The 14,207-nt window shown below is 36.8% G+C and overlaps 2 protein-coding genes across 2 annotated transcripts; both read right to left on the reverse strand.

The window, feature by feature from the left end:
- Nucleotides 1-957: 957 nt before the first annotated feature.
- On the reverse strand, nucleotides 958-4,618 carry LOC110860306 (zinc finger MYM-type protein 1). Its single transcript, XM_022109351.1, has 4 exons — nucleotides 4,411-4,618; nucleotides 4,180-4,287; nucleotides 3,818-3,925; nucleotides 958-3,197 (listed from the first exon to the last, which is right to left on the reverse strand). The coding sequence occupies exons 1-4, from the start codon at nucleotides 4,616-4,618 to the stop codon at nucleotides 958-960; spliced, it is 2,664 nt and encodes an 887-aa protein (XP_021965043.1).
- Nucleotides 4,619-5,569: 951 nt separating this feature from the next.
- LOC110860342 (zinc finger protein 391) lies at nucleotides 5,570-7,696 on the reverse strand. Its single transcript, XM_022109387.2, has 4 exons — nucleotides 7,487-7,696; nucleotides 7,173-7,285; nucleotides 6,888-7,095; nucleotides 5,570-6,526 (listed from the first exon to the last, which is right to left on the reverse strand). Exons 1-4 carry the CDS (start codon nucleotides 7,552-7,554, stop codon nucleotides 5,695-5,697), a joined length of 1,221 nt encoding a protein of 406 aa, XP_021965079.1. The 5' UTR covers nucleotides 7,555-7,696; the 3' UTR covers nucleotides 5,570-5,694.
- Between the last annotated feature and the right edge of the window lie 6,511 nt (nucleotides 7,697-14,207).

Consider the following 14,207-nt stretch of genomic DNA (forward strand, 5'->3'; position numbering starts at 1 on the left):
CATAAATTACGTACCTCCCCTATAACATGTGTAACATTACAGGGCCCGGGCTGGGCATATTTGCGCCCTAGGCAACATTTTTCTTGCGCCCAACTACCTGCCATTACTGAGGTTTGCGCCCAGACTACTCCTCGCTCTTAGCATTTTTAAAATAAGGGGAGAAATAAGGGGTTTAAATAAGGGGAGCAATAATGGCAAGCTTTGTAATTAAAATATAACAATTCTGAATTTGTGATGAAAACTGAATAATGAAGCGTTGCATCGGTAATGTCCTCACGTGGGAGTGAAAAGGATCGAGGAAAAAAACGAGAAAAATCATACGTTGGGCCGGAAAAGGAAGGAGAAATTAATTATGTATTTTGGCGAACTTGAGGCATGCCTACTGATATAGCTGAATTTGTAGCATCTGCGCAAGTGCGGAACTACTGTAGTTTGGAAAGAGTTACTCTAAAACTAAAAAATCACAAAATTCTCTGGGCTGAATATGGTTTGCGCCCGCCTTGTGAGATGTTAAGTTATTCTAAGATGTTGTTAATTTTTGTAAGCGTCAATCCTATTTGCATATTTGAATACAATTTACATAGTAAGCGTAAATTATTCACCGCATACCGTTCTATACTTTAATCTTAATTTATGTCTCCTCAAAACTCAAAATTTGTATATTTGCGCATAAGTGTTTATCTCCTGTCATCGAACTTATTTGATTAAATGACTACTTCCTCGCACCGTAACCGAGATTTGCCAATATGAATAAAATAAAGTCCTTCGTTTTTTGCGCATTTCATGGAACCTTTAACATAAAAAACTGGTCTTTCTATATTTTTAATAACCCTGTTTATTCATCTTTATTTCATAAATATGACTTGAAATAAATTGTAGCTAACTAGGATTGTTTTTTAATTAGAAGGTACACGAGGTTAAATACAAATAACGACTACGAACATTCTAAAGTGACGACTAAAACAGTACTTTTCGGGATTTCCTCAATGCAAATTCATTGATTATATCATCAAAATCTATTTCACAAGTCAATTCCTTTTCAATTGATAGAATTGCTAATCCACACAATCTTTCTTGACTCATTGAAGATCTCAAGTAATTCTCGATTAATTTTAGCTTTGAGAAGCTGCGTTCTGCTGAAGCAACGCTGACAGGAAGTGTCATAACTATACGCAAAGAAATCCAAATATTTGGAAAAACTCCCTCCAAGCACGATCCAGCGATAAAGTCAAGCAAAGCATGCGGATTTGATTTAAATTTTTCAGGAAATGAATCACGCAATAACTTAAATTCATCGAAGAGTTGACTTCCTTCGATATCCTTATCCTTGCCGTCCATAAACCTAAAATGTAAATCTTTACAATTTCTTAATAGCTCCCCTTCATCACAAGTACTTCTACAATCAGCGTCAATGATAATTTGGAAGTCCGAGAGGTTCTTTCTCATATGTGTGAATCGACGAGTCATCGAGTCTTGAACGCAGCTCACAAGTTTATCAAAACATGAATTTTTAAATTTCAAAGCGGGGTCATTGTTGGAGTTGTTGGTTGCATTTTCAGAATTTTCCTCATCAAAATGTGATTTTCGTTTTCTCATGCGAGCAGCGGTGAATATCATTTCATCCTCCTCCAGGCCAAGTTCTTCACCTAACTCCCGTGCAGTGATCTGGGCTGTTACAAATCCATTTCTGCCATAATCTTCAAGAAATTTCTCGGTATTGTTTAGGAGTTGCAATGTGGCACCAACGTTTACGGTTTTCTCTTGAGTCATTTTGCTAACGACATTAAGGTGATGTAAGAGGTCATACCAAGCGGACAAGAGTACAAGAAATTCAAATTTTTCGATTTGCGAGCAAATGTTGTTGGCCTCAAATCTTGTGTCGACGTCAAAGTTTGTATTGGCGCCTATTTCGAGTAGTGCGTCCCGCACTCTACTTATTTGAAACCTCAACGCCTTCAAACTGTCAATCCGACTTTCCCACCTATTTGCTGATAAAGGTTTCACGGGAAATTGCGTGGCATGTTTTCGGAAAATATCCCATCTATTTGTAGACGCAGATGCAAATGTAAAGATCTTCTGAACGACTCCAAAAAATGTGATTGTTTGCGTCGCTGATTTAGCTCCATCTGACAATACCAAATTGCAGGAGTGGTTAACGCATGCTATGAAAGTGGCCTTAGGGTTAACTTCGAGAATTCTGCTTTGAACACCCCTAATGTTCCCTTTCATGTTGCTGCCATTGTCATAAGATTGGCCCCTAATATTCTTCAAGTCAAGTCCTGCGTCTTCTATGAACTTCAGTACGGCATCGGTAAGCCCCATTCCAGTCTTGTCGTGAACAACCACAAATCCAAGAAAGCTTTCCGAGATTACTACTTTTTTCTCTTTGCAATCCACATATCTGAGAATAACTGACATTTGCTCATGATGGGCGATGTCCGGAGTGCAATCCAGAATTATGGAAAAGTATTTAGCATTTTTGACTTCCTGAATAATTCTGTCCGAAACTTTGGAGCACATTACTTGAATAAGTTCATTTTGAATGTCATGACTGAAATAATGAGGTCTGCAAGATTTACTTGACCCGCCGACCACTTTTTGGACGTGCTCATTTAACAATGGGTCAAATTTTGAAAGAAGCTCGATGATTCCTAAGAAGTTACCGTTATTGTGCTGGTATAATTTTTCTACTGAACCTTGGAATGCAAGATTGTGGGTGGCGAGAAATCGTACGACCTCAATTATCCGCTTGAGAATGTCGCGCCATCGTTGTCGTTCTGCAGCAATTCCAGCCTGCATGTGAGCGTCTATCCCAGAAATATTCTTAATCGATTTTTCTGTCCCAATCCAACTAAAGCAGGCTTCTTTGTGAAATTTTGAATCCTCGTGAGATCTAAGCGCTGAGGATAAATTTTTCCAGTCAGAATAACCAGTCGAATGCAAAGTTGACTCCGTGTGTCCACCGAATATTTTGCATGGGAAGCAATATACGTTGTCAGCGGAATTGGAGTATACCAACCAGTTGCGATTAACTTTCTCCCCATTTCCAAGGTTTCTCCAGAAATGCGAATCATTAAATCTTCGCCCACTTTCATTCTGCGGGTAGTTAAGGCCAGCTCCAGATCGCGGTCCCTTATTTAGAATGTATGATTTTTGTGCCAGGCTTAACCGAGTTGGCCAGTTTCCGGGGTCCAGATCTAAACATTCATGAAAATCGGGGAAAGTTATATTTTTATATTTCAATTTTATAAACAACTAATGAGCTACGTCTGGTTATCCCATGATTAAAATGGACATGGTTAATTTTTGCAGAATTATGTACATATGTACTTAAATATGTATGTTTGTGATGCATATGAAAATTTACATATGTACACACAACTCGTTTTAGTAATCTTGTTGCCCAGAGTACATTAAACTAAAATACTTCAGGAAAGGAACTTGCATTAATATTAGCAAACCTTGGTAGACATTAAGAATAAATATGATAGACTTTCAGGGAATTTAGGGACATAAATGTAGATTGTTAGCACATGTGATCGGTACTATATATACATAGATACATATGTAAATACGTGTAACGCGAAAGGCCAAGTCTTCCCCATCTATTGAAATTTAAAAGATTGTGGTTAGATTCTGCGAATTATACCTTTTACATTGTCAACCCTTTCCTTTCGGAAGTTAATGAAATAAATATTAACCATTCATTACTCAGCTACATGGATTTCGTCATGTCATGGGACAAGCAGACACATCTTAAGAATGTTTCATTAAATAAATTAATACAGGAACATGCGATAATACTTTATAAATTTACCAATTTTATCTTCGATACCCACAATTGTCACATCAGATTGAGCACGAGAATCAAAGTTTCTGGGTTCATCTGTACGAGGTGAATTGTTTTTAAACCCTTCCTCAGGAACTGCAAGACAAACAAAGATAATGATATCTTGTGGACAACAGAGCTGTAAGAGTAGCTAATTTTGGTTTTCGGGCTATCCACTGGGGATTGGTCACCAAAATGTTTGGATTAGATTTGGGATTAGAATTAAACATCGATTCGGGGATTGAATTGGTTTCGGATTAGATTGATTTACAAAATTTATTTGGATTGGGGGTTAGGGATTGCCCCATCTGGATTAGTTTTAAAATTGAGGAATTGTAAACATGAATTACCAATTTCATTTTCGTCCTCATTATTCGACACCTCAAATTGCACAGGTAAGTCGCGTGTATTATTCAATGTGTGTATATTAATCAGGTCGGAATTATTTTCTTCGGTACCTAAATAAAAAATAATTGAAAACAAGCGTACATTATTTAAAAGAATGATCAATACAAGCTGAATCTTTAATGGATTCTTAATCAACAAACTTTTAAAAAAATTAAAAACCGTGAACCCCTTACTTCTAGCTTTTATGGAATTATCATTGGATAAAGTCGCATGACTATTCGAAGTACTGGAGGGTTGAGAATTCTCCAAAGCATTTATCTCTGCCGGCGTCCCAAAGAATTTGGTGAGTTTTTGATGCTTCTCAGCTGCTTCTAGCTTCTTCGTTTCCGCATCAGCTCTACGCTTCCTAAATTCATGGCCGCTTGGTTTTTTTGTAGACATTTTAAAAACTCAGCAAATTATAATTTACACGCTAATTGCAAATAATTATCAATTATAGAGTGCTCTCTCAGCACTGCTGAGTGTGCATGAGAAAATACATATGTTTGAACTTGCCACTCAGATTTTCTATGGCCAACATGTGTCAAATTGAGTCTTATTTACTCACGTGATTAATAAAAAATGTGAGTGTCTGTGAACACGAACAATTTTCCGATGAAATTGGACTTTGGGATATTTGATGTTGCTCGGTCACATCAATTAAAGCGAAAAAGTTGATGAACAACGGCGTTACAAAAGGGGTGCCCCCGTTTCAACCTATTAACTAAAGCAGATAGATATGCATGCAAACTTAAATGCATAAAATACATAAATTCATACATGTATGTATAATAATATTGTTCATTAATGTCAAATTTAATTGAAGCGAAAATGTAGAAATATTTGTTTTCCATTCTGTGCAAATTTTAATACAAAGAGAAACACAATTGTGTCCCACCTTATGAATAATGTTAAATTAATAGGTTACAAATTAGATTGATCATTCATTATATATAAATAAATCAATTGCCAACTTTTACATTTGTCGTTTTTATCTAGTGCTGAGCCGGGCGCCTCGCGGCGCCCTTGACCGCTTTGCGCCCTAGGCAGTTGCCTAGGTCGCCTGACCCTTAAACGGGCCCTGGTAACATAGGCACGATATCATTGGAGGATTAGACCCCCCCCCTCCACCCTCTTGCATTACGTAATTTATGGACGGCCCCTAAATCGCTTACCCAAATCCACGATTAAAGCATTTATTTTTATAATCCTTCAACTCAAGTACGTAGTACATATTTACAACAAACATTACGTATCCCAACAAACATAATACGAGTATTAATTGGATACAAGTTCATGTTTTTGAATCCCAACAACACTGCGAATTAAATACTTACTAGCCATGGAAATGTCGGTGAATTAGTTTTCAAATCAAATAATTTTGCGAATCTTTTTTTTATTGCTAACTAAACAATTTACTCTCCTAAACAACAAATCTTACAAAGTTGAAACTCATGTAAGTTAATTCCGTGTAAAAATCACGGCTTTTCTTTATTTAATCCCCTATTCTTCGTGTTGGGATTATCATGCGTTTTTTCATGATATCTCAAATGTTGCCCCCTTTTGAAAACTTTGTCGCAGCGGGAACATTCAAATCGCCTCAAACTCTGGTGAACTTGTTCGCTATGCTGTTTCATTTTGGTGGTCGTCGCGAACAATTTTCCGCACTCGGCGCACTGATTCTTTTTCCCAGAGGAATGTTTCGCGTCCACGTGCATCTTGAAGGATTGGACGTATTTGAAGGTGGCGTCGCACTGGTCGCACTTGAGAGGGCGCTCTTCCGAATGTTTTTTCATGTGCGCGGCCAAGTTGTGGGCGCGGTGGAAGGACCATCCGCAGACGGTGCAGGTGAAGGGTTTGATGGCTGAGTGGATTTGGGTGTGGACTGTGAGTAGATATTGAGTTGGGAAACGTGACGAGCACGTGGGGCAGGGGAATTTTAGGAGGTGGGGTTCATGGACTCGTTTGATGTGAGAGGTTAATACACCACGAGAGACGATTTTGTGGCAAATGTGACATTCTAACTTGGCCGGAAGTGGGGGTGAGCCTTTTGTCCGGTATTTTTTTCGGGTGGGTGGGATGGAAGTGGGGTTTGTTTGGGGGGATGTTTTGGAAACTTTGGGTATTTTTGATATTTTGGGAACTTTTGTAGGCCGTTTTTTGGAAGGACGACTTCTTGGGTTTGGTGTATCTTCTTGAGCAGGTGTCCAATTGGAATCTGGTTCATGCAGGGGGGAAATACTTCTGGGGGAGGAGGGTTCCTGGTCGGAATCGGTTTCATGAGATGTCACATTACGGGACGGTCTCGTCCTAATGTGGGAGATAGATATATAATTAGTAATTATTAATTAAATGCCGATATTGAGGCAATTCACGCAGGGTTTGGTAACATGTTAAAATTTTAACATAAATATATTTATGTGTCTGCACTTATTTACAAACCTTGACAAAATTGTACAACTATTTCTATGGAAAATTACAGCACAAATTTTTGTAAACTTCGTACATACACAGATCAAAGGTGTCTCGTCATTTTGTAGAATTATCCATGGTGCAAAAGTTTTGCACCATGCGTTTTGCAGCAAAACGCATGTATTTTACAAAGTTGCCAATAACTGTGTGAATTGTGGGATTACTGAGGGAAAGAACTTAGTTAAATATCTATATTTACCTTCTAAGTCTTTTTATCTTATCCTGTTTACTGTGGTTATCTTGATCTTCCTCTTCGATAACAGTTTCTCCAATTGGCTGGATTTTTAATGGGTCATGGAAGTATTCTTCTTCCAAATTTGTACTGAATTTCTGCGTTAATTCGTCCAAACATGATTTAATTGATTGTAACCAGTCCCCAACGAGATTGAAGTTGTGTAAGATATCGTCTACGCAGAAAATTTGTAATTTCAATTCATTTAAGAATTTTAAATTGTGGTATTTAATATTTAATTAATTAATTAACCTTCAAAGCAGGTTTGCCACCTGGCCGTAATTGTCCCCAGTTTAACTTCCGCCGAGAGAAAAGTATCCTCCAGGAATTTCATCTCTTCAATAAGGTCGGATAAGTCGTTTATGCTAAAAATATTCAGTAGGGAGGGTAATTATTTAAGTAAATTTAATTTAATTTACATAAATATATTGGAGAATTGCTGATTAGTCGGAGAGCTTAATTTGGGACAAGGTCGATTTGCTATTTATTGAAATGACTTACAAAATTTATGGGAAAGTTTATGTGTTTATGTCCAGAAACTTAAATTTTGTATCAAACTTATATACCTTTTATATTCCAGTTTAATTTCTTCTGGATAAATTAGTTCCTCATCGGCTGGGAAGACGTGATCCATTTTGGGGTTAAATTACGAAATAAATTTTGTACTTAATGATGAAAATTTGGAAAATATTTTATTTATTTCTTGTGAAATGATAAATTTTTGTTGTGAAAAAATATTTCTCGGCCGATCAGCCGAAGTTTGATTTGAGTTCTTCGTCCCAAGAAAAAAAGGGGAACGTGAAACCTTTGTTTGTCTCCAAGCTTTTTCATGCAAAAAATTTTCATGAAGCTTTGCATGCAGTTTTATCTAAATGAGGAAAGCACAATATTTTTGAATGTATAAGTATGTCAGTCTGCACGATATATGATATTTATGAAATTTACATAGATATTTTCGTTCCCCAATAAATCATTTCCAGATCCTTAAACACTTAACAATCCTTACTATCAAGTGTTTAATAAATAGAGAAAATATTTAATTTACATTACCTCTAACATTGTGAACTATCGTTTGTATTTCTAAATTAGACCCTTTCTTGCACATATTTTTTTATCCAGCAATTATTAAATACAAACGTTAACCGATACCATTTCATCTTAAAAATTCGTATAATTTTTTTACCCCAAAATTTCACCCAGTTCCTCACATCAGACGCAAACCCAAAAATAAAACAAAATCCCGCCAACAGCAGGGAAATCATCCACAAGTAAAATAATATTTGTAGGTGGGATGCTAAGTCCAATTTATGAAATTCATCCACCCCTACAAATTCCGCCTTTTGCGTTACGTTTCATTTTTGCATAGTTGTCGAAACCAATCCACCTCGTTAAGATTCCCGCCTCGTCGATATGTTGCACAATTTTGGCGGCTGTTTCAGCATGAAAAAATTTTAGCCCGGCAAAAACATTGACTTTCACGGATTCCGTCTGGGGTAATAAGAAACATTTCACCCCCAGCGTTATGAACTGGTCGTTGTCGATTTTCGTGTATGCAAATACTGTTCCTGCCACCATTGCGCAACTTTTAGTTTCAATCATAATATTAAACATTTTTCTGCATCCCTATCTGGATTTTGTCCCAAAGCTTTCAAATCTCTAGATTCACGGATTAACCAGATGAACCAAGATTTCGTTGGGAAATTGAATCCCGATTTTTGTACCACATTGAAAAATTCGACCCGTTTTAGAAAAACTAGGATGTGGAGGGAACTTTGGAAGAGATGGTGTCGCGAAACGGATTTATTTTAGGGTGTGGTCGTCTCTAAAATTGAGGTCGCCTTGAAAATTCAGGTCCGAGTCAAGGGAGATGTTCAGTTTTCCGAATACGTTTACTGCAAATTTGAAGTATTTTTCGAAAAAGGGAGGAATAATTTGGAGGTGAAAATTATGATCGGTTTGCGGTAGGATAAATCGTACCGTGGAAAAGTTTTCGAATAATTTTTCTGGTTTTGCGATAGATTTGGAACTGGCTATAGTTAAAATTAAAATATATTTTTGATAGGAAAAATCCATTGTGTTAAGCAAGCATGCACTCGAATCTTGGTAGTAGAGTGTGTTTATATTAGTAAATAAGAAATAAAGAAATTATTTGATAAATTTAGGGCAAAATTCTGGTATGTACAAATTTTAAGAATGCAGATAATGTAAAATTTTGTACACGTTTTGCATGCACTCGAATGGCGATTTTGAAACCTGTTCATCTATATGGGTTTTTTAAGTGAAGATTTAATTGCACGTTAAAGTCGATAATTTTCGAATTTTCTCGCATCTCTAAGATGCGAGGTTAGTATGTTCACATTTTCTTCCAAGAGTAAACAAAAATAAAGTAAATAAAAATTAAGAAGCAAAACTTAAATATTTTCTCATGGAAGGAAAAATCAAAATTCTAACATAGCTTTGCAAACCTAAATATTATCGAATTTTAAGTGCAATTAGATCTTCATTTAAGAACAAACGCACGGAGATTAACATGTATCAAAATCGCCGTTTGAATACATTGAAAACGGGCAATTTGGGACACAATTATTTACATTTCGAAACCCGCATACAATGCTACCTTAAGGTTCCCATGGATGACACGTTGGCGCGTAATCTCACTCTGCCCCTATTCAATGTCTTCAAATGCAATTTCTAAAATCGAATCAACTCCATGAGTTTTGAGATAAATGCAACTTTTGATATTTAATCTAACGCAAATTTTTGGTACTACAAACAAATCGATTTGAAAAAAATCAAAAAATTCGTTTGCCAATTTTTCTCACTAAATTTCCTCGAAAATTAATTTTTTAATTTTTTTCGAATCGACTTGTTTGTAGTACCAAAAATTAGCTTTAGATTAAAATATCGAAAGTTGCATTTATCTCAAAGCTAATGGAGTTGACTCGATTTTAGAAATTGCATTTGAAGACATTGGATAGGGGCAGAGTGAGATTACCGCCAATGCGTCATCCATGGCAACCTTAAGATGAGGCTTCATGTTCCCTTGAGGAGAACTTAAAATTAGCTCACCACCGTTAGTCTTCATCTTCACTGAAGACTAACAGTGAAATTTACATGAGCATTACTTTAAAAAAGCATATATTTTTAACTTAAAAAGTTATCAAATCAAATTTTAGATCACAATTTCTTCCTAAAAAACTAATGAAATAAATTTCTGAATTAAATTTTTAATTAAAACAAAATAGAACAGAAACTAAAGCAAAACGTTAATCAAATCCTAACTAACAAAGAAATGGGGGTAACACACTAACATCTAGTCTTTGCACGTTCCTTTTGGGTCTTTCATTTTTTCTGGGAAAAATGAGATTTGCGTTACGTTATGCAGGGGGAGGGGGGGTAGTGGTCTTGCGTTACACTAGTGTGACAGAGGGGGGGGAGGGGTCTGAAAAATGTCGATTTTTGCGTTACATAATTTATGAACGGCCCCATATGTATACGTGCGAATCGTATGTACATACATATTTACGTGTAATTGGCAAACAACTTGTTCTTGTTTTCACAAAATTGGTTGCTTATGCTTAAACAGCTTATGGGGTCGTTCATAAGTTATGAAAGGCAAAAATCGGGATTTTCGGGACCCCCTAATCTCATTAAAATGTGTGACATAAATATGCACGATATCATTGAACCCGTAGATCGCCCTCCTCTTTTCGCATGCATAATTTATGAGCTGCCCCTCGTATCTAATTTCCTGGGAAATGATTGGATTAATTATTAATGTTATCATATCCGATACGAAATGTGACGCATTTGACCAAATACATATATGTATTTGGTCACATAATAATGAAAAATCAGTTAGATGATTTCCTGTCCGACGACATATATACTGTCCAAATGTATGGGAGAGATGATTTGCAAACTTTTGGCGTGCGAAACTTTGGTAAGTTTCCTGTGGCTACTTCGCCCCTTTTTGTCATATTTCTGCCTCCCCTCGACTTTGTTTCTGACTATCAAATACTTGCACAACTCTCCAAATCCACGATATACAGCGATGTAATAACCCTTAATCCTTTTCCATAGTGTTCTCCTCATTTCCGGATAAGACAAAAGCTCCGCTATAAATATCGTCCAAAGCAGGATCAAAATTATTCCCACTGTGCTAGAAAATGATGCCAGCGTATTGGTGGAAATATAAGGTGACGCCACTTTCATTGATGGCCACTTTATCGCCTTCAAGTTATAGAAATTCCTTATCTGCCGCATCCATAAATTCGAAAATCCTCCCTGGTCAAGACCTTTGATACACTGGCCAATCTCGACTCTGAGCATGTTGCTAACACCGGCAAACTTTCCCTGGTATAAGGCAATGTCAGGAATAAGAAAACACTTATATTGCCCCTTCAAGATTTTCTTTTGTAGATAAAGAAACCGGTAGAATATCAAATGATCGTTGTACATGAGTACCCGCCTCGGATAATCCTTACTGACATATTCAGTCAGATTGTCCCAGTTGGCCCTAGAAAGTAAATTAAATTTTACTAAATTTAACTGTGCAACAAATACGTAGGTGCTTTACTATTAATTTTCAAAAGGTATGTTCCGCACTGTTTCTGACCAAAATTTTGATGAAATAACAAACTTCAAATACATTTAGGAGGCTGTGATTTTTTCAGCTCTGTGGGTTAACATAAACACTAGCAATAAATCGGCAAACTTTACCTCGACGGAAAAAATGCTAAATTTGCAAATTAAATATCGTAGTGTGATTTAATTTTTAATGCTGGATGGGTAATAAGTGTCGCAGATTTATGGTTGAATCCTTAAAATTTACGATGAAGACTGCCCAACACAAAACACAAATTCAATTGGGTCAATAATTTTAAATGATGGCGAAACGAGGTCTCGGGCAAAAAGTCGCCAGGACGCTTAAAATCCGTTTCTTCCACAGAAAGGCTCCGGAAACTAGAGGAACAAATAATGAGAGATCCACGATTTAAACTGTCCTGATGATAATGAAATCAAGTCGTAAATTTTGGCATATTTGCCAAAATTTACGACTTGATTTCATTATCATCCGAAAACCGTTTTCCCCTGATGTTTTTCTTTAAGTTTCGAAACGAATAATAATCACTAAGGGTCAAGTCCGGACTGCACGGGGTGTGGTTTGTGCAGGTAAAGCGATTTTCGTCTGCACTAACCCTCGCAAAAAGCCAGGTATGAGGTGGCGCGTTGTCGTCTAAAAAAAGGCCAACTCTTTATTTTGACCCCACGTTTCTTTTCAACCGGAGGACGCAGCTCCTTCGGGGTTCCTGCATACACGGCCCCATTTATTGTAGTATTTACAGCAATAAATTTTATAAGGAGGGGACCTTTGGTATCCTTGAAAGTGGTCATCATCATTTTTTTGTCAGATTTTTGCACTTTTCAATTAACGGGCGGTGGCAACCCCTCGTGCTTCCATTGAGGGAATTATTATTTGGTCACCGGGTCATAATAGTAAACCCAAGTACCATATGCAACTAATAAAATATTGAGCAGGTTCAAGTCTTCATTTAATAGGTTAAAATTGGCATTGCAAAAGTCGACTCGATCCTGTTTTTGAGATGCTGAAAGCAATTTTGGTACCCAACGGGCGGAAACCATTTTCATACCTAAGTCTTCAGTTAACATGGAACAAATTGCTGGTTTTGAAACACCCATCTCATCTGCTAAATAGGACAGTTTAAATCGTGGATCTCTCATTATTTGTTCCTCTAGTTTCCGGAGCCTTTCTGTGGAAGAAACGGATTTTAAGCGTCCTGGCGACTTTTTGCCCGAGACCTCGTTTCGCCATCATTTAAAATTATTGACCCAATTGAATTTGTGTTTTGTGTTGGGCAGTCTTCATCGTAAATTTTAAGGATTCAACCATAAATCTGCGACACTTATTACCCATCCAGCATTAAAAATTAAATCACACTACGATATTTAATTTGCAAATTTAGCATTTTTTCCGTCGAGGTAAAGTTTGCCGATTTATTGCTAGTGTTTATGTTAACCCACAGAGCTGAAAAAATCACAGCCTCCTAAATGTATTTGAAGTTTGTTATTTCATCAAAATTTTGGTCAGAAACAGTGCGGAACATACCTTTTGAAAATTAATAGTAAAGCACCTACGTAGATCAGATTGGTCGGATTGTTGGCTTGGATAAGGTGCTCTGTTAGATCAATGGATACGAAGTCATCCCTCATTGGCAAGAATTTCATTACGCAAGGGCCAAAGTGTTCGAAATTTAAATTTACGGGGGGCAGGTCATCCTCACAGAACATTGTGGGTACCATGGCTAGCATGAGTAGTACGAAGATATGTTTCTGAAACATGTTTGGGATACAAGTTCTAGAACCTTAGTCGGGGATTTCTGGATTATTTTGTTCTTGACATTCAGTAAAAATTTGAAAAGATATATTGTTCATGGGAGATATTCCGTGACGAATTATGCAATGAGGTGAATACTCTGGGATAAAGCATTATGCAACACCAACTTATATGTTGTAATTATGTTGGTTAATTAGTTTCGTCGATTAATTCTCGAATCTTGGAACAAACACTGAACTTAAGCGAGTAACTAACTATTTAGCTATACTGCTTAATGCTGGTAATTTTACACGCACTACAGCATATTTACATAAGTATGAGTTACATACGTAGCTGCAGTATGCCACTTATTATAGATTAATGCATGCATGCATGTCATACTTTCCCACCACCCCAGAGGCCAGGTAGGTCTAACGCTGACCTCATATGCAGGTCAAAGCAAGCCGAGCGGATGTGCGCTGCGCGCACATCCGCTCCGTCCCCTGACTCACTGACCCTTTGGGACATGTTTATTTAAAAATTTTTATTTTTTGCGTTTTATTTTCAAATTATAAAAATTTAAAGTTTTCCTGTATTCTTCTAGATTTCAATGAGCATTTTTAATTAGGTAACGGTTTAAATTTAGAAATATCCTGAAATTCATTCTCAGTGTAATTTTTCCTAATCAATTTTTCAATCACTAACCCTCCAATTTAGTTTTAAAATTCTCGAAATTTTAAAATTATGTGGTCCAAGTCAATACAAATAGCGTTTCTTGAGGCAGTTTGTGCGATGGTCAGAATTTGGCAAGATATTTTTGGCAAACGGATTAAGCTAACCCCACTCTCATTTCCTTCTGAAGGGTGAAATCGCCCATTTTTAAACTTTGACCTTAAATATTTTGACAAATTCTGACCATCGCACAAACTGCCTCAAGAAACGCTACTTGT

This window comes from Folsomia candida, unplaced genomic scaffold (assembly GCF_002217175.1).
Source record: "Folsomia candida strain VU population unplaced genomic scaffold, ASM221717v1 Fcan01_Sc031, whole genome shotgun sequence".
NCBI classification, from domain to species: Eukaryota; Metazoa; Arthropoda; class Collembola; order Entomobryomorpha; family Isotomidae; genus Folsomia; species Folsomia candida.